A 20,193-nucleotide genomic window follows, 5' to 3' on the forward strand; every position below is an offset into this window, starting at 1 on the left:
ATGGGTTGCCAGAGCTGTCTTAGAGTCGCAGTGAAGTGTCTTGATGAGCACAGATGTATTTGTTGTTTTGATGTATTTCCTACTGAAACAGGGGGCGGGACCTGTCGAATGGCTCATCTCCCCCTTTTTTTTTTAATCAGCCAATAGGCTTTAGTTTACATCGCAGCACATACACCTTTCCACCGTGCTGCTAATGTCAGAGCCGCTTACCCTGGAAACTGAGAACTGATCTCAATACCGGCTCGCTTTTCTGTTGACTTGAGAACTGAACGATGATCTAACTGACAACATTAACACATAACCAGCCCAAAAACAAGCACAGAACATCACGGTCTTTGCTTACGACGAGGCTGAAGCTGTTGTGCAAGTCCAATGTAGATGAATGGGAATTGAGAATTTCAACGTTTTGAATCACAGTACACTAAATATAAAGAATAAAGTACACTTACTCAAGCTAAACATTCCAAGATACCTTAAGAAAATTACCTGCTTTAAAAAATATTACTCACGTTTCATTCAGTAGCGATCACCTCTAGAAACATTCAGGCATGAAATATCTCGAACACAACCGCAAATTCGCCTTCTATTCTTCCTTCTTCAAAATGTTAAAATTTAAGCCAGCAGGCCCATAACCAAGGTACTGTAGTCTGGGGTAGGGAAGTTTTTTTGGTCGTGCCTCCCTTGGAAACAAGAAAAACTTTCCAGTTCAAATGTTACTATGTAAGTCTGTGTTCAGTGTGAAAACAAGTAGGTTAGCCTAGGGAATTTTCTATGTTCTTAATCAATAGATGAGTGTGCTGTAAATTTACTTCAAATCTATTGTACTCTATACAGAAAATTTTTGACCCGAACATCACAGTTGGCTTATATGGGGGTGAATAAAATGCGAAATGTAATGTGAATGCCTTTTAACCTTTTCAACTCTACGGACCCTAGGGCAGGTCCAAAAGGGGACATTATATCGCGAAAAAGTTTACACTTAAAATGTTCAAGTCCCCAAATACATAAGTCAGGCATGCGTGGTATCGTTTGAAAGCTTAGAATCTAAATTTTACAAAGATAACCATCACTACATTTATGTTACATAAAATAACAAAGTAAGGCCTGAAAACATTTGCGTCACAAATCAGCGCCACCTAAAGGTAATGTGGTAGAAATATTCATATGAAAAGTCTTTCAAATAGCACTCAAATAGACAAATAATACATCAAATGCAAGCTGTACATTTTATTTTGTTGCCCTAATACCACAGTTCGAAATATTTTCAAAAGAGGCAGTTTTCTTTAAAAAAGCAATTTTTGCTTGTCTGTGAGCTTGCTTGTGTGAATAATCCAATGTTAGATCTTAGATGTCCAGAACAAAATATACAGTCCGGCAGGAAAAGCATGCTAATACAATCATTGTAAATATGAGTTATCGACTATTGATGATAAAATGTAAAACCTAGATTGAGCTTCTAGTCCACTCAGAGGCCGAGATATTCGATGAAACAATGGGGGTGGTAGATGAACTGAAAATTAGACTGAATGTCTATGGACGAGCACATCTGTGAGGGCTAAAATATGTTAGAGCATCACCTACATTTCAGATCAACATTTTGTGATGGAAGGTGATAGAGGAAACATTCTTGCTGCCATCTAGTGGAATAAAATGAGACCTTTTGGAGTGAGATGGAGTGAAAAGAACCAGAATTACATGCTTACAAAGCTAGGAAAACAACGACGGCGGGGGGGGGGGGGGTTGTCAGTTGTCATGAAACATATGACATGTAAAAACTGGGAAAAAGGTTGGAAACCACTATTTTTGACTGTTTTAAGGAAAATAACACACCTGAGCTGCAAAAACTTGCATCTACAAATGCAGTTACTCACAGAAGTGACACAATATCTCCTCGCTGCACCTGGTAGTTTCTCACACTCCATCGGTTAAGGAGCACAACATCAGGTGACATCCCTCCGTCTGGATTCAAAGATGGCTGGAAACATTTCAGACCACACAGTATTTTAGAGTCTAGATGGTTCTCAAACTAAACTTTTATGGTGTATTAACTTTTTTCTTTTTCTTCTTTACATGTTCAAATTTGCCTGTGATTTATTTCTTTAATCCTCCATTCCAGTTCCAAAACTACGTTTAGAATAAACTTTGCCGCACAAACTTTTTTCTTCGACTTTGGTTTAATTCTGTTCTGGAAAAGAATAACTCCATTCTTCCTTCAGCCTTTCAACTGGCAACTTGTCAAGGATAAAAATAACATCAATGAGTCAAACTTCAAAACCCTGAAAATTTTTTAAACAATTTGTTTTTCTTTAACTGTTTTGTGGCAGTATATCAAACAACTTGCGTGTGTCGAAGACTTCTCAAGCATGCGAACTGACTACTGAGTTGATACACCAGCATCCAATGAATCATTAAGGGAGATCGCGATGAGCCATTTCACGCTTGCTGGGATAATTGACGGAAAAATCTCTTATCTGTCTTTCTATAATACATTTCTTGACGAGCGCTTCCGCCTAGAGAATTTATCTGTCACAGCTGGGTGCTCTGTCTTTTTTTATTTCCAGACACATTTTCATTCTGTATTGGTGTCAGCAGCTATCAACATTGTCCATGGAGTGAATTTTTGAAGAATTTGAAGGCTGTGAATGGGCCAGGAAAAGCCATTAAAGGAATAGCTCACCCAAAAATTTAAATTTCAGTCATCATTTTACAACCCCAATTCCAAGACAGTTGGGACAGTATGAAAAATTTAAGAAGAAAAAAGTAGTGATTTGTAAATTTTATTCACCCTTTGCTTTATTGAAACCACTGCAACTACACATTATAAGAAGTTTTACCTTGTGAATGTACAGTAATTTCAAATCAGATGATTGCAACATGCACCAAAAAAGTTGAGACTAATTTAAGACTAATAACAATCTGACGAGTTGAAATAACAAGGTGATGTGAAACAGGAGATGTTAAACATGTGAGGCAATTGTGTTATAGTATATAGGAAGCCTCCAAAAACAGCCTGGACTTTCAAGAGCAAGGATCATTTGAGACTTGTCAATTTGCCAACAGATGCTTCTGCAAATAATTCAGCACTTTGAGAACAATGTTCCCCAAAGACAAATTGGAAGGATTTTGGGCATTTCACCCTCTAGAGTGCACAATATAGTTAAAAGATTCAAGGAATTTGGTCAAATCTCGGTGCGTAAAGGGCAAGACGAAAACCACTTCTGAATGCGCATGATCTCTGATCCCTCAGACACTGTCTTAAAAAACATCATTCATCTGTAATGGATATCATGAACATGGGCTTGGGATTACTTAGTAAACGTCTTTTAGTCAACACCACTCGCCGCTGCATCCACAGATGCAAGTTAAGACTTTACTATGCAAAGCAGAAGCCATATATCAATACTGTCCAGAAGTGCTGCCCACTTCTCTGGGCTTGGTCTCATCTTGGATGGAAAGAAGAACAGTGGAACTGTGTTTTTTGGTCTGAAGAGTCCACATTTCAAATAGTGTTTTGAAAAACACAACCGTCGTGTTCTCCGGGCCAAAGAGGAAAAAGACCATCCAAGGTGTTATCAGTGTCAGGTCCAAAAACCAGTGTCTGTATGAGACAGGGGTGTGTCAGTGCCCATGGCATGGGTAACTCGCACATCTGTGAGGGCACCATTAATGCAGACAGACTTGTACAAATTTTGGAGCAGCATATACTGCCATCCAGCACCGTCTTTTCTAGGGACATCCCAACATTTTCAGCAGGACAACTTAAAACCACATACTGGCCGAATAAGCAGAGAGTGTGGGTGCTAGATTGGCCTGCCTGCAGTCCTGACCATCTCCAATTGAGAATGTGTGGTGCATTATGAAATGCACAATATGGCAACGAAGACCCCGTACAATTGTGCAGCTGAAGACCTGAATAATGGATGAATGAGGGAAAATTCCACTTTCTAAACTTTACAAACTTGTGACTTCAGTGCCCAAATGCTTAATAAGTGTTATTAGAAGATGTTTCACAGTGGTAAACACTCAACTTTTTTGGAGCGTGTTGAAATCATCTGATTTGAAATTACTGTATATTTTCAAAAAAAAAAAAAAAACATTTCAATTCACAAGGTAAAATATATAATGTTTAGTTATAGTGCTTTCAATATAACAAAGGGTGAATATAATTTACAAATTACTACTTTTAGTTTTTATTAGCATTTTTCATACTGTCCCAACTTTTTCGGAATTTGGGTTGTATCACCCTCATGACTTTCTTTCTTCTGTGGAACACCAAATGAGCAGAATGTCTGAGCTGCTCTCTTCCATTCAATGAAAGCGGATGGGGACCAGGGCAGTCAAGCTCCCGAAAGGACAAAAAAAAAAAAAAAAAAAAAAGCACCATAAAAGTAGACAATACAACAATATTCCAAGTCTTTTGAAGCCATATGAGAGCTTTATGTGAGGATAAGACTGAAATTTATGTTGTTATTCACTGAAAATCTTGCTTGAACATTCTGCGATAAATAAGTCCTTTTGTGTTCCACAGAAGAAATAAGGTAATTGTCTCGAAAGACATGAGGGTGAATAAATGATGACAGAAATTCATTTTGGGTTAACCATTCCTTTTACCAATATAACACTATAAACTCACTATAAACTAAGATAGAAAAGCCACATATAGGAATGGACCCCAAAAGGAAAACAACAACAGCTTTGGTTGATTAGTGTATATTAGCTACATAATGAACCATTACTTGTGTCTGACCAAGAAAATTAGCACAGTGAATTTAGATGATATTCTCTGCCATTATTAGAGGTAATTTGTGGTCTCTTTCATTGTGGTCTTAATGCTATTCGTGCAACGTTTAGGAATTTGGTTAAGCAATCATGTGATAATGTAAGTCCTAAATGTTACTGTATATCATTCATCTTGTGTAATAGAACTGTTCATAAATACTTGGTAAATAGAAAAGTGCAAAAAATGCACCTTATTTTACTTTCCAAATAAACAACAACTTCAAGCATGCCCAACGTGAGTTGTTAAGTGGTTGATGGGTGGTTGTTAACTAGTCAAAGTCCAAGTCTCTATGATAATCTGGTCCCTATATGGCTCATGTCCCTCCTTTAACGTCTATGGGAATTTTGGCCCAAAACTGTAAGTTTGATCACTTAGAATCTAAATATAATACCTCTCTTTAAGAAGCCATGTGATTTGAGGTATCATTCATGTATGTAGCACAAATGGTGCGGGACGATTTATACACCAAATTTCAATATTTAGGATTAGGGGTTTGTTCAAAATCTGCGTCACCTCATGTGAACACCATTGTCACCACGTCTAGGCATGTGATCAAACCACTGCACCACAGCCCCAACTCAAATGAACTTTCAATGTGCATCTTTGCAAATGTCCAGCTAAACTAGATCAAACTGGAAGACAGATAAAGGATGACTTACCTGCATGGAGGCACCTTCCACGCGTGCTACATAGGCGAGACGATCTAAAACAGTCACTGTGACGGGGACGGCTACAAAGAAACCGCTAACAAACGCTTTCAAGTATCTTCGCCCAAAGCCTGTCTGTGCCATTGCCTGCAGAGAGAGAAGAATAAAAGGAATGTTTTTGAAAATGACCTTGACTTCTTCAAGGAGTTTAGCTAGACAAAATTTAAAAGATCCTTTGACAAAGAGTCTGGTAATACCTTCAAGTAAAAAACACACAAAATAAACAAAATAAGGATGTTTTGGGGTGAACCTAACCCGTCAACAAAACGTCCAGGTGAGAAAGTCATTGCAGGTGTTCCAGATGTATATTTTCAAATGATTTGCTGGTTGTATTTAAAGCTTTTTGTTTCATTAATAATAATTCTTAATTGTGCTAAAAATAGTCAAAATGCAAAATAATGGTCCTAAATGCAATGGCTTAATTTTCTTTTCAACAGGCTTCATGAGATTTACCCTTTTTCAAAGTCTCTCCAAAGAAAAAAAGAATTCAAGAATTTTCTAGGATAAAATAATGACTAAAGCTCAAAAAGAGAACAAAAGTACTAAAAACAGATCAAAACAAAGACAGCTGTGGAAGAGAAGAGCATCACAGATTAAAACTACACTTAGCTTGTTTGAAAAAAATTTGGAAGTGAGGGCCAGGTGAGGTCAGAGAGAAAAAACAACTTAAAAAGCAACCAATTAAATAATGATTCTCTTGCCACTGCAGTAATTGCACCTTGCTTAGGCCAGGTGGGACCATTTCCAAAGTATAAATGCAGAAAACCCAAAGCAGTAGGGCAGAAACTCCATCCAGGCATAGAAATTGGATCTGACAAGAGCATGCTTGCTCTAATACCGTTAATTGGCAGTGTAATACTTGATTTTGAGGTACACAGTATGCAATTATGCTTCTCATTTATTTTACAGAATTTGTTGGAGTAAAAATAAAAGAAAAAAAAAAAGGTGAAGAACACCGTGTAGTACTTTTCCAAAAAGCCCTCAAGGTCCCCTCCAGCAACTTTGCAGACTTACTGGTAAGCACTTGAAAAAAGTCTTGAAGCTATTAGCTCAAAGGAGGGCTTTCAAAGGGCTCAAAAAAGAGGAAACTACAACAGCCTGGCAGAGGATCTGGGAGTGAAATGGATGTAGGGTGAAAAAAAGTGCTGAGCGAATCAGAACTCTGAAGGATTTGTCAAGGTGGCACTGCTGCGAGTCAAATGCAGCTCAAGCAGGGAAAATTATTTAAAAATCTTTCTTTACAAAACATTTATCAAATTAACATTAACAGGCATTAAATTACTGCCACAACTATTGACAAGATTTTAGAAAGTCTGCATTACCTACAACAGTAGCATAAAACAATGCCTAAATACCTATTTGGTTCCTGGTTAACATGAACCAACAGCTTTCGATGCCTAGGACCCCAAATATGATGATTCCCTTTTGAGGGACCCCCATTTCTTAAAAATTAAAATAATTTTTTTATAAATAATTTTTTATTTAAAAAGTATTCCAAAAATATGTTTTGTATTAAGTGTATAGTTTTATTTCCTTACCATCTTAATTTCCTTTTTAATGTTTGTATAACCTTAAGATAATTTTTTTTAATTAAATTTAGATATACAGTATTTGCATAGCGCTTTCACAATAAATATTATTCCAAAGCAGCTTCACAAAACGGAAATAAACTACAACACAACAAAATTAAGCCACAGCAACACAGAAAAGCCACAACATAACGGAAATAATCCAAAGCACAACTAAATTATGCCAAAACACAACAAAAAAGCCAAAACACAATGTAAATAAGACAAAACACAATGTAAATAAGCCACATCACAACAGAAAAAGGCCACATAACACAACGGAAATAGACCACAACACAACAAAATTAAGCCAAAGCACAACAGAAAAGCCAACACACAACAAAATTAAGCCACAATATAACGGAAATAAAGTACAACACAATGGAAATAAACCACAACAAAATGGAAACAAGTCACAACACAATGGGAATAAGCCATAAAACAACAGAAAAGCCACAGCACAATGGAAATAAGCCACAACACAACAAAATTAAGCCACAACACAACTAAATTAGCCACAACATAACAGAAATAAGCCACAACACAACGGAAATAAGCCACAACACAATGGAAATAAGCCACAACACAACGGAAACAAGTCACAACACAATGGGAATAAGCCATAAAACAACAGAAAAGCCACAGCACAACTAAATTAAGCCACAACACAACTAAATTAGCCACAACACAACAGAAATAAGCCACAACACAAACAGAAATAAGCCACAACATAAACAGAAATAAGCCACAACATAAACAGAAGCCACAACACAACGGAAATAAGCCACAACACAACGGAAATAAGACATAACACAACAAATTTATGCTACAACACAACAGAAAAGCCACAACATAATGGAAATAAGCCACAACACAAAGAAATTAAGCCACAACACAATGGAAATAAGCCACAACACAAGAAATGTCTTTTTGAATATACAGTAAATTGATCTGATACCTTTGGAATTGTTGATAAATTTGTGCTATAAGAGTTCTGGCAGAAACCCAACCAGCTATGTATGCATTGTCGAGAGCACTTCAGGACAAATAAGGACACATTTTTATTTTCTGATCATTTTGTTGTATTGTAGCTTAATTCTATTGTGTTGTAGCTTATTTCCATTGAGTTGTGAGCTTTGATTTGCTTTGCTAATTTGGTTGTGTTGTGCACCCCTGGGCCATCATAATAATGTCAAATTCGGTAATGTCAAACTATTATATTTTTTTATTCCACAGACACCCTAGCACACCCCACATCTCATAGGTGTGTAAAGTGGAGCATCTTATAGTTTATTCTTAAAAATAGGCAGATGGGAGAATCTAGGACTGGTGCTAGGTGATCAAAAGAAGGCTTCTAGTTTATTTTTCATCAAAGACTCCTTTCAAATTCTCTCTTCAATTTTAAAACAGCTGAGAGCATTTGTCACCACTTTAAAGGGATAGTTCACCCAAAAATAAAAATTCGGCCATTAATTACATTACCAAACCCGTCTGAATTTCTTTCTTCAGTGAAACACAAAAGGAGATGTTAGGCACAATGTAAGTCTCAGTCATCTTTCACTTTCATTGCATTTAGTCCCTTATATTCTTCCTAACATCTCCTTTGTGTTCCACAGAAGAAAGAAATTCATATTGGTTTGGAACGACATGGGAAATTTTTATTTTTAGGTGAACTATTCCTTTAAGGACAATAATAAAACCTTGAGCAAGGTTGCCACAGCAGGTGTGCAACATAGATTAATTTCTTTGTAGCTTTAGCCCAATTAAATATCTGTTTTCTTCACTTGAAAGCAAAACACCACTATAATAATACCTAGGTGACCATTCCACACAGCTGCAAAATGGTGCATGGTGGTCTTGTGCCAGCACAACCGATTCATCATGTGCATACAGTTTATTTCTTTAAAACCCTTTATCCTGCGAGTAATGCTGTCAAATGTGCCACCTGTGTAATGCAAAGCTGTAGCCTAACACATTTATTTATGCATACCTGAGCAAAACCAATTGCACCAGTCATCAAATGTGTCCAAAAGTGTTTAGTTAACTTGCTGTTGTAGTGCATTATGAAACGGCAATGACAGGTCTTCTATCTCGGCAAGGCAATTTTAAGTTTCCTTGATGCATGAGCATAATGTCTTCTGCATTTTATTAGTGCATTTCAAAACAACGTGCTCACAGACCAAATCTGATTAAAATGTCTCATGTCTGCACCTGCAAATATGTTTTTAAAGCAAGAATGCTTGACCGTTAGTTTGCAGCACAGCAGTTGTGAGATTAATGATGTGCTCTATAGACCACCAGACAAAAGAATGGGACGGAGTCACTTTTACCAACTTCTACTAGAACTATTTTGTTCTCAATACCCTGATGAAATGACCAGCATAGTTGGTCACCACAATATGTTGTGTTTTGGATGCTGGTGTGCAGGACTCTTAACTAGCATTACCAGCAAGAATTCCTTGGTCAGCCAACTTAATTAGAAAGACCATGTTAGTCAATAGAGCACAACAGTGCCCACCCACTTTTTCAGCCGTGTCGGTTCCGGAAATATTCTTCCCATTCATTTTTCCTGTTGACTTTTCAAAAAATCTTTCATAAAAGAGTTCTAAACCATGAACAAAACCAACCAGCTCTGAGGTGAATCACACCATTACAAACTTTGATTTGAAGCAAAAAAGTATTTGAAAATCAGATAAAATGAACGTGGATGTTAAATACACTCCAAATGAGCAAAACGTCAAAAATAAAATCCTCCCATTCTAATGAAGGCATAGACGCGGTGTAAATAATTGATTTATTATGCTGATTAGACAGCTTTGTTTTTAATGAGAGCATTAGCGAGAGTGCAGAAACTTGTGCGGAGCGTCATTGAGCTCGCGTCGAAATGCAGGTCTCAAACAGTGTAAACCTGCAGTGAGTGACAGCAGTCATTGTAATGGGAGAGTTTATCGCGTTGCTCGATTTCTGTGTACAAATTATTAATGTAATAACAGTTTTGTTTTGTCATGTTAATAAGTAGGCCAATGTGAATTTGATTTGTACAAATTAGCAATACAGCAATTCAGCTTAACTGTTCTAAGTGTGTTTTGGAGGTGTAGCCAACATAAAGAATACGGCATGAATAGCATATTTCAGGAATCACCGTCATTGTTATCACGTCTGCTCTATTAAGACCCATTTGCCACACAGCTGGTATTAGTAGATTTAACATTTTCACGAATCGCACAAACTGCGATCGCAAATGACTTTTTTTAATTTCCAAAGTGCACCCACTGAGGCCAAAAATGATCTAATGATGATCGTACATAAACAAGATCACCATTGAAGATCTAACGGGATGAATGGTCCCCTGTCTCGGCACCAAAGGGTTTACTGAACGCAGTAACTTGGTTAATTTAAATCGGCTGTTAATAAATTTGAATACTGAAAATGTCAAATTATTTACTGTACGTGGACTAATAATTTAAGCAGTAATTTAGCAATAATTTAATTTGTTCTATACCATAGATATCCATTTAAAATATATATTTTTTGTCCTAACATTAACAAACATTATTACAATATTTAATGCTTAGATGCTCAAAAGAAACTGGAGCGCAGCTCATATCCACCATTGAAATCTGCTACTCTGAAGAACTGCACGGTTGCTTACTTAGAGAGGTCACGGTAATTACATTTTTTAATCAACATTAATAATCGACAATTATTATTTTTGCTATAATCGTGCAGCCCTAGGTACAACACTGTGTACTTAATGTCTTCCATGGGGGCACAGACTACAATCCTATAAAGCACTGCGAATTATGTCATTGAATAAAAACAATGTGAATATATAAAACTATTGATTTTAGGTTGTTGATTTTAAGTATAGAAACAATATTTTTTACGTTTATTGCAAAATATTTGGATATTTACAAATATATAAGTAGTTTAAGGTTGAGAGACACCGACTTGATTACGTCATTCACAATGCATCATGGGAGTGCGCGGTTGCTCCAAGGCACATTTTGCAGGCTTGGTTGGCCGTGGTTCTCTGATTAGTAAAGCTTTCTCTGCTGGACCATGGGTAATGTAATTGTTTACAGTGAATTCAGCCATTAAACACTATTTTTAAACAATGAAGTTTGCAGACTGATGGCTTCAACTGAAGCATATACCACCGCTAATCAACCTCGGAGCTCAAGGTAGGCCAGTCTTTAAAGGTTTATAAGCTGTCGCTGAAAATCAATTCATCTATGGAAAAAATTTATGGGGTTTTTACTTCAGGAACCAGACTGTTGCGCTATATACCCCATAGGAAAGAAAAATCACAAATGAAATCTATTTTCATTTCAATTAGACTTTTGCTTAAGTCTCCTGCTTCTCCAATTTTTCTTCTGATAAACAGACCCCAGTAACCTGTGTCTATGTCAATGTCACAAACTGTGCTCATATCTGCAAAGACTCCAAAATTTGCAATTAAATGTCACGAGATTATGATATGAACTCAAACATTTGTCATCAATTTCTTCCAAAAACCTAATTATCGGAGTTATCCACATCAAATGTTTTAGCTCTTTTTGTACATTGACAATTGTCTCATTTGTGGCTATTTTTATTTATTCAAAGCAATTTTAGAAAAAGTTGACATCTCCGTTTTAGTTCACCTAAAAATTTAAATTCACTCATCATTTACTCACCCTCATGCCATCCCAGATGTGTATGACTTTCTTTCTTCAGCAGAACACAAAGATTTTTAGAAGAATATTTCAGTTCTGTAGGTCCGTACAATGCAAGTGAATGGTGGCCAGAACTTTGTAGCTCCAAAAAGCACATAAGTGCAGCATAAAAATAATCCATATCTTCAGAAGTGATATGATAAATGTGGGTGAGAAACAGATCAATATTTAAGTCCTTTTTTACTATAAATCTCCACTTTCACCTTCAGATGTGAAAGTGATACTAAACAGGCACTACATGTGACTTTCAGATGTAAAAGCGAAATGAAAGTGGAGATTATAGTAAAAAAAGGACTTGATTGTGTTCTGCTGAAGAAAGTCATACACATCTGGGGTGGCATGAGGGTGAGTAAGTGATGAGAATTTTCATTTTTGGATGAACTATCCCTTTATGTCTCCTAAATAATAAAAGAGCATGCCAATGAGAAATAAAATTAACCAGCACTAACCAGAATAAAGCAGTCTGGAAATTCATGCTGGTTTCAGCTGGTCTTTGCAGCAGGGTAGTCTAGAACTGAAGACTCTGCACCTTTGCATTCATGGTGTTATGGTTTTGAACTTTTTCATTATTCTTGGGCATAATGACTCCACCAGGGCAGCTTTGTTAATTAAGTAACCTAGAAACTAAATCCAGCACCCACATGGGGGACTGACCTCTTTTCATTGCAGTGTCTTCACGTGTTGGCATTACTTGAGATCTACTGTATATAGCAAACACTATGACACTGATCTTTACTCTTGAACCAACTATGATGTGTAGTAAAACACTTATGTGCTTTGGCCATACAACAGATATGTCTCAAAACCTAGCGAGTTGCCTACCTAAACAGCATTTTTGGGCATGTTTGAAAATCACACATTCTTGCTTTTTTCTCGCCACGAGCGTAGCATTAAGACACGTGTTCAAGTATTAAAAACTTGTCTCGAAACACCAAGAACTGTCTCTAGGAGCTCAAAATGATGTCTAGGTGGGCAGCTCGCTAAGTTTAGAAATACAGCCTCTGAACTCTGTATTTAAACGGTCTAAGCGCAAACATTCGTAAATGCATAGTTACGTTGTCCTTTTCTTACAGTGCCATTGCTTCTTGTAATTTTGAACAGAATATAATTCTACATAAATTCGCATAAATTCACGAGTAAATTCACGTGGTTTAGCTAGTATAGCTACCATGCAGTATTGACAGGTCACACTACTACTGTAAACAAGGGCAAACAGGGGGCGTGTGATTAACTTCATAATACATGGTCAAAATAAAATACATGTACACATAACATAGCATTTTAAATGAATGAATGACCATTATCTGCAGGACTCACTTACTGTCTTTTATGTTATGTGCTGTACGTCGCTCTGTCCATTACGACACGACGCGCGCTGCTGACATGGTCCTAAAGCCCTCCAAGTCATCAACGCACGGGGCCACGTGCTGTGGTGGAATATACATTTTGAACGAGTAAGGATTTGATTGAAAGACGAAAGAGATTGTATTAGAAAATATTGTGTGAGTACTACGTTATGCTTATTCTAAATTGTACTCTTGCAAAATAAATAAATATATAAATAAATATATAAATAAATAAATAATAATAATAATAATGGATTAGCGCCATATAAAGAGGCTGTGGAAGATAGATTTACCCCATAATCTAATCAGGTTATGTTAAACAAGCGTCATGTAAGCACAAGGAACAACTGTCTTTGTAAATATAGCGAATACAGTTGAAAAGAGCCATGCCGCTTGAAGTTCTCCACCTTTCTCTGGCAGTGGTGGCTTAGTGGTTGAAGGCTCTGGATTACTAACCAGAATGTCAGGGATTCAAGCCCCAACACCACCAAGATGCCACTGTTGGGCCCTTGAGCAAGGTCTGTGGGCACCATATCATGGCTGACCCTGCACCCTGACCCCAGCTTAGCTGGGATATGTGAAAATAAAGAAATTTCACTGTGCATGTATGTATAATGTGTGACAATAATAAAGGATTTCTTTCTTTTAAATCCAGCATTTTGAGCACAATGTCTCCTCAGCTCTCCAGGGATTATGGGATATTAAAAGTGTCCAGTTGATCCGCACTTCAGAATCTCGCAGGAAATAATAGGTCATCTGGGTATTTCTTGTTTACTGCTTCATGAAGATTCAGACATACTACTCCATTGGCATACTGTTTTTGGAATACTATAAATTCAGGAAGTATGGATATTCGGAGACTGCATTACAGTCTCTTTGGTGGGTTGTATTGTTGTGTAAATTGGTGTTGAAGGTTGACTTTCTAAAACATTTCAGTAGACCAAAAAATACCTTTATGTACAGTTGAAGTCAGAAGTTTACATACACCTTAGCCAAATACATTTAAACTCAGTTTTTCACAATTCCTGACATTTAATCGTAGAAATCATTCCCTGTCTTAGGTCAGTTAGGATCACTACTTTATTTTAAGAATGTGAAATGTCAGAATAATAGTAGAGAGAATGTTTTATTTCAGCTTTTATTTCTTTCATCACATTCCCAGTGGGTCAGAAGTTTACATACACTTTGTTAGTATTTGGTAGCATTGCCTTTAAATTGTTTAACTTGGGTCAAACGTTTTGGGTAGCCTTCCACAAGCTTCTCACAATAAGTTGCGGGAATTTTGGCTCATTCCTCCAGACAGAACTGGTGTAACAGGTTTTCAAAAGCAAGAAGGTACATTTACCTTTTACTATGTCATTTAGTATTTTTCAATATTTTTGGAAGGCTTTTTCAGTCTTATCTAATTTGAGTCAGGTTTGTAGGCCTCCTTGCTCGCACACACTTTTTCAGTTCTGCCCGCAAATTTTATGTCAGACTGAGGTCAGGGCTTTGTGATGGCCACTCTAATACCTTGAATTTGTTGTCCTTAAGCCATTTTGCCACAACTTTGGAGGTATGCTTGGGGTCATTGTCCATTTGGAAGACCCATTTGCGACCAAGCTTTAACTTCCTGGCTGATGTGTTGAGATGTTGCTTCAGTATATCCACATCATTTTCCTTCCTCATGATGCCATCTATTTTGTGAAGTGCACCAGTCCTTCCTGCAGCAAAGCACCCCCACAACATGATGCTGCCACCCCCATGCTTCACGGTTGGGATGGTGTTCTTCGGCAAGCCTTACCCTTTTTCCTCCAAACATAACGATGGTCATTATGGCCAAACAGTTCAATTTTTGTTTCATCAGATTAGAGGACATTTCTCCAGAAAGTAAGCTCTTTGTCCCCATGTGCACTTGCAGACTGTAGTCTGGCTTTTTTATGGCGGTTTTGGAGCAGTGGCTTCTTCCTTGCTTAGCAGCCTTTCAGGTAATGTCGATATAGGACTTGTTTTACTGTGGATATAGATACTTGTCTACCTGTTTCCTCCAGCATCTTCACAAGGTCCTTTGCTGTTGTTCTGGGAATGATTTTCACTTTTCACACCAAACTACGTTCATCTCTAGGAGACAGATGCGTCTCCTTCCTGAACAGTATGATTGCTGCATTGTCCCATGATGTTTATACTTACGTATTATTGTTTGTACAGATGAACGTGGTATCTTCAGGCATTTGTAAATTGCTCCCAAGGATGAACCAGACTTGTGGAGGGCCACAATTTTTTTTCTGAGGTCTTGGCTGATTTATTTGTATTTTCCCACGATGTCAAGCAAAGAGGCACTGAGTTTGAAGGTAGGCCTTAAAATACACCCACAGGTACACCTCCAATTCAGCACACATCCCATCAGAAGCTAATTGTCTCAAGGCTTGACATAATTTTCTGGAATTTCCCAGGCTGCTTAAAGGCACAGTTAACTTAGTGTATGTAAACTTCTGACCTACTGGAATTGTTTATAGTCACTTAAAAGTGAAACAATCTGTCTGTAAACAATTGTTGGAAAAATTACTTGTGTCATGCACTAAGTAGATGTCCTAAACAACTTGCCAAAACTATAGTTTGCTAATATGAAATTTGTAGAGTGGTTAAAAAATTAGTTTTAATGACTTCAACCTAAGTGTATGTAAACTTCAGACTTCAGCTGTAGTTTTGCGTATTCATGTTGCTTGGTATTTACACAGTACTCCATACTTTAGTTAACATTTCTGGTCCTTTAAACACATTGAAACTTACCTTCCAATGATTAATATGGGAATGCCTTCAAACAGAGGCCATGGTAAATGATTATAAGTGTTGATTGCAGTTTTTAAGGACCAGTCAACTGAAACATAGTCTTCATAAAAACAGAGGACAGATATAATAATTAGAAATAATCATTGAAAACCCATATTTTACATCAATGAACCTTTATTTGTTTGATGGTTAATATTCAACATTTACAAATAAAAACTTTAGTTGCAACATTCAAAGCTATGAACTGGTTACATTTTCATATAAACACCTTTTGTACAAAATCTGTAACACAGGCTATATGGAATACTTTCATCCCATCGTATGATATAAAGTACAACTTTACAAGTTCAAAAAATTGAACAGAAAGAGTATAATACATAAAAAAGGAGAGTGAGAGGAGAGAAAAAAGAGAGGAAAAATACAAGTGCGGCTAGAGCTGAAGTCCTGCGACTTAACAATTGGCAATCTATTGAAATTACAAAACATGATTGCCTAAAATGAGCCATGGGAATATGGGAACATACTGTAGCTGCAAAGCCATTAATAAAATAGATTACATACAAATAATTTACAGTGCCCATCTGTAGATATTTTGTAATCATTCCAACATTAGTTTGGTTCTTCACACTTTGAATGTTTTAGGTTGGCAAAAAATACAGCACTTTGTATTTTCACTTAGGAGAACATAACTTTTGTTCCAAAAAAGTAACTAAACTATAAAATAATTTCATTTAAATTCACTAGGGGATTTTTTAGCTATATGTGAACAATTTCATCACATATAACTATTTGAATTGTCTAGTCGTGATCAACAAAGTAATCAACAATGTAAAGTGGCGACCTCAATTCACAAAGGCTGATTTCAACTGGTGCAATTTTTGAAGCTTCATATAAATATATATCAAATAGGCATCATTTAATATTCATTTAAAGAATTGTGGGCTTTCAGGTTGGCAGTGAAAAAGCTGTTTGTTACCATCAATTAAGATTGTATGAAATGTGGACATTTTAAAAATAATTTCCCTTAGTAACATATTTTTTTAATTAAACTGAATCAGATGTTTTAGAATTTGATGTTTTCACTAATAACTTTGAAGCAGACACTTGCTGCACATGTAGGCTTTGTTAGCAGCTTTTTTGTGTGTGTGTGTGGGGGGGGGGGGGTTCAACGGTAGTAAAATTACATAGAACATGTAAGGATTTATTTAGTTTTTTTTAATGAAAATGTGATGCATAAAATTAATCAGAATTCCTTTTTAGAATAAAAAAAAAAAGCATCTTTAACTTTTTGTTTGATGAGTCCAAATAAGTAAGTCCAAATTGAATCTCTAACCTTAATGCGAAAAGTTCTATCAGATTTAACATTTAAAAGACAATTTTGACAATCTACCCAATATAGGCCTAGTTTAGAAGTGATTGCAGTAGGGCAACCTGATATGAGACTAGGCTGCAGGGGAAACTCATTTCAGAACTAGATGATGTTTTGTATAAAGTTTATATCACTCTCTGCAAACTACAACGGTTATATTGCTTTGTACTGGTCATGCCCCATGCAGTCCTGATCTATGCCTCTGCACACAGTTTAAGAAGCACATTTTTGAGCACTAGCAGTCACGCTAATTTCAGTTAAGCTTTCCTAACTACTCTCACTGACAAAGAAGTTAATACTGCTTGCGTCTTTGGCACAATACTCGCAGACCACACAATTTCATCACATGGCACATTTAACAGTCAGGCAGTTTCGGTAGATACGAGGCTACATTAAAAAAAAAGAACACTAAGAAATATGTAGCACCTTTTAGCCATTCCAGAAAATACAAAGCAGATAAAATGAGATGCAGGTCTTGCTGCACACCTCAGTTTATGTAAGAGTAGTGTGAAAAGAAACGCTGTACAGACATTGAATTTGTACTTCTATCAAAAATACCTTGCTAGCAATAGGTTTCAGAGCTCTCTAAATGGGATATGGACCTGCCAGATCTTCAGAATTTGCTGTAAATTACATGCCATTTCAAAGCGTACATAATCTCTTCATGGCTTTTCTAATACATTGACATTTCCAGCTGTATATGTGTGTCAGAGGGATGGCGAGATGTCTAGTTCAGTCCAGTTCAGCTTAGGTGAGAGTGTGATACATACAACTGAACTAGAAGTAACTCACCATCTAAAAGGGCCATTAACAAAATAGTCACCAAAGCACTATATATGCAACTGTAAAATAAAATTGTGATTCTATATGTAATATCAAAGCACTGAAATAGCAAAATATCAATGATCGAAATAAGCACATTCTGTTTTCCTTTCGTCTTGTGGCGCAGAAGGTAGCACATTAGCGCAAGATGCAAAAGCTGATTGCACACAGGATCTGGGTTCAAATCCAGCTTGGCACACGTCCTGAACAAGTTCCCCTTCTCTCTCTTCCACTTTCCTGTCTGCCTCTACTGTCCTGTAAAGCCTAGGGTAGCTTCGTTTTTTTGCTTGCCGTTATGTTTCACGCACGGTCGACCATTGTAGACTTTTGAAGTCTACTCAACTGACCGTGAGTCCATACTGGATCAGTGGATCCGATTCCAGGTCGTGGATAGTTTGTGCGGACACTGCTGATGACAAAAGTTCCGAAACACGCACTTTGTGTGAGATGAAGCAACAAACAGAAAACTGAAGCATACTTTCGGCTTAGATAAGACTGAAAAAGCCTTCCAAAAATATTGAAAAATACTAAATGACATAGTAAAAGGTAAATGTACCTTCTTGCTTTTGAAAACATTACCAGTTATGATACATAAACTGGCCTACAGTAATTTTGCAAAGAGATACTGCAAAAAAATAATTAAGAAGTAGTCCCAGTTTTTCCGAAAAAGTAGTCCCATTGACATGCTACAGCTGGGAGACCTTTCTGGGGGTGGGCCGGTGGCGAGGTTCTGAATTAATTCGCTGCGTGCGATTCAGCTGGGGTTTCGCGGTCAGACTGGGGTTGTCAGTACTGGGCGGCACTGACAGACTGTGGGGAAGTGGAGTCGCCCGGCGGGGATTGTTCCGTTCGTAGACACTGTAGGGTGGAGGGGTCTTGCTGCCGCGGCGAATGGGCGCATCTGTGGGAACAGTGGGGGGCAGAGGAGGGTCGGGTTGCGGGAGGTCGATCCCGCAGGTTTCAGAGACACTGCAGCGGCTGAGGGAGGAGATGCCACTGCTGTAGCTGCCAGAGCGGGCGGGTGAGTGAGATGCCAGGCTCCCCATCGGCAAGCCGTCGGTTGGGGAGGGTGTGAGGGGTGGGACCATTGACTGCAGAACAAAATTCAAGGGCAAAATTCATGATGAAACATGATGTTAATTGTAAATATGTAGGTCATGTGGTAACACTTTATAATAACTTAGGTCTTTGACAAACATTATACACCGATCAGACACAACATTAAAACCACCTGCCTGATATTGTGTGCTGTAGGTCCCCCTCATACCACCAAAACAGCGCCAACCCGCATCTCAGAATAGCATTCTGAGATGTCTGGCACCAACAATCATCCATGCGATTATCTAATCAGCCAATCATGTGGCAGCAGTGCAGTGCATAAAATCATGACAGATACGGGTCAGGAGCTTCAGTTAATGTTCACATCAACCATCAGAATGGGGAGAAAATGTGAACTCAGTGATTTGGACCTTGTCATGTTGTTGGTGCCAGACGGGCTGGTTTGAGTATTTCTTTAACTGCTGATCTCCTGGGATTTTCACGCAAAACATTCTCTAGAGTTTACTCAGAATGGTGCCAAAAACAAAAAACATCCAGTGAGCGGCAGTTCTGTGGACGGAAACGCCTTGTTGATGAGAGAGATCAAGAGAGAATGGCCAGACTGGTTAGAACTGACAAAGTCTCTGGTAACCCAGATAACCACTCTGTACAATTGTAGTGAGAAGAATATAATCTCAGAATGCTATTCTGAGATGCGGGTTGGCACTGTTTTAGCGGCACGAGGGGGACCTACACAATATTAGGCAGGTGGTTTTAATGTTGTGGCTGATCGGTGCATAATGTATAATACATCAATAGTTCACGTGTATCCAAATATGAACATACAGTGGCCCCAAAAAGAGAATTACTTGAATACACCTCTTATATGATGAATGTTTTCCGTTTCTGAAAGTCATTTTGATATTTATTTTTTTCTTAAAGTTAAGAACTTCTAAACAGTGTAACTATTTGGAGACTAATTAAAAGCTAAAATTCTTGTAGACTGGAACAATCTATTATTATTATTTATTTTTAAAAATGAAGCAGTGAAACAATTTTGTTTAAAAATAATATTA

General features: G+C 37.4%; 2 protein-coding genes across 9 annotated transcripts in view; both read right to left on the minus strand.

Moving 5' to 3' along the window:
• The window catches only part of LOC127435794 (mitochondrial inner membrane protease subunit 2), a 139,829-nt gene extending 126,652 nt beyond the window's left edge, over nucleotides 1-13,177 (minus strand). For 5 of the 6 annotated variants that reach the window (XM_051689502.1, XM_051689501.1, XM_051689498.1 and 2 more), the window contains exons 1-3: nucleotides 13,095-13,177; nucleotides 5,440-5,574; nucleotides 1,872-1,975 (exon numbers count right to left, since the gene is read on the minus strand). In XM_051689502.1, coding sequence (XP_051545462.1) covers nucleotides 1,872-1,975; nucleotides 5,440-5,571 — 236 coding nt within the window. In that variant the 5' untranslated portion in view covers nucleotides 5,572-5,574; nucleotides 13,095-13,177. Of the gene's footprint in view, nucleotides 1-1,871; nucleotides 1,976-5,439; nucleotides 5,575-13,090 lie in introns of all 6 variants that reach the window. The other variant, XM_051689499.1, reaches the window with a different exon arrangement.
• A 2,877-nt stretch (nucleotides 13,178-16,054) lies between these two features.
• Nucleotides 16,055-20,193, minus strand: part of LOC127436105 (dedicator of cytokinesis protein 4-like) — a 100,803-nt gene continuing 96,664 nt past the window's right edge. For all 3 annotated transcript variants that reach the window (XM_051690039.1, XM_051690040.1, XM_051690041.1), the window contains one exon: nucleotides 16,055-19,170. In XM_051690039.1, coding sequence (XP_051545999.1) covers nucleotides 18,766-19,170 — 405 coding nt within the window. In that variant the 3' untranslated portion in view covers nucleotides 16,055-18,765. The remainder of the gene's footprint in view (nucleotides 19,171-20,193) is intronic.

The sequence above is a fragment of the Myxocyprinus asiaticus genome, chromosome 46 (genome assembly GCF_019703515.2).
Source record: "Myxocyprinus asiaticus isolate MX2 ecotype Aquarium Trade chromosome 46, UBuf_Myxa_2, whole genome shotgun sequence".
NCBI lineage: Eukaryota > Metazoa > Chordata > Actinopteri > Cypriniformes > Catostomidae > Myxocyprinus > Myxocyprinus asiaticus.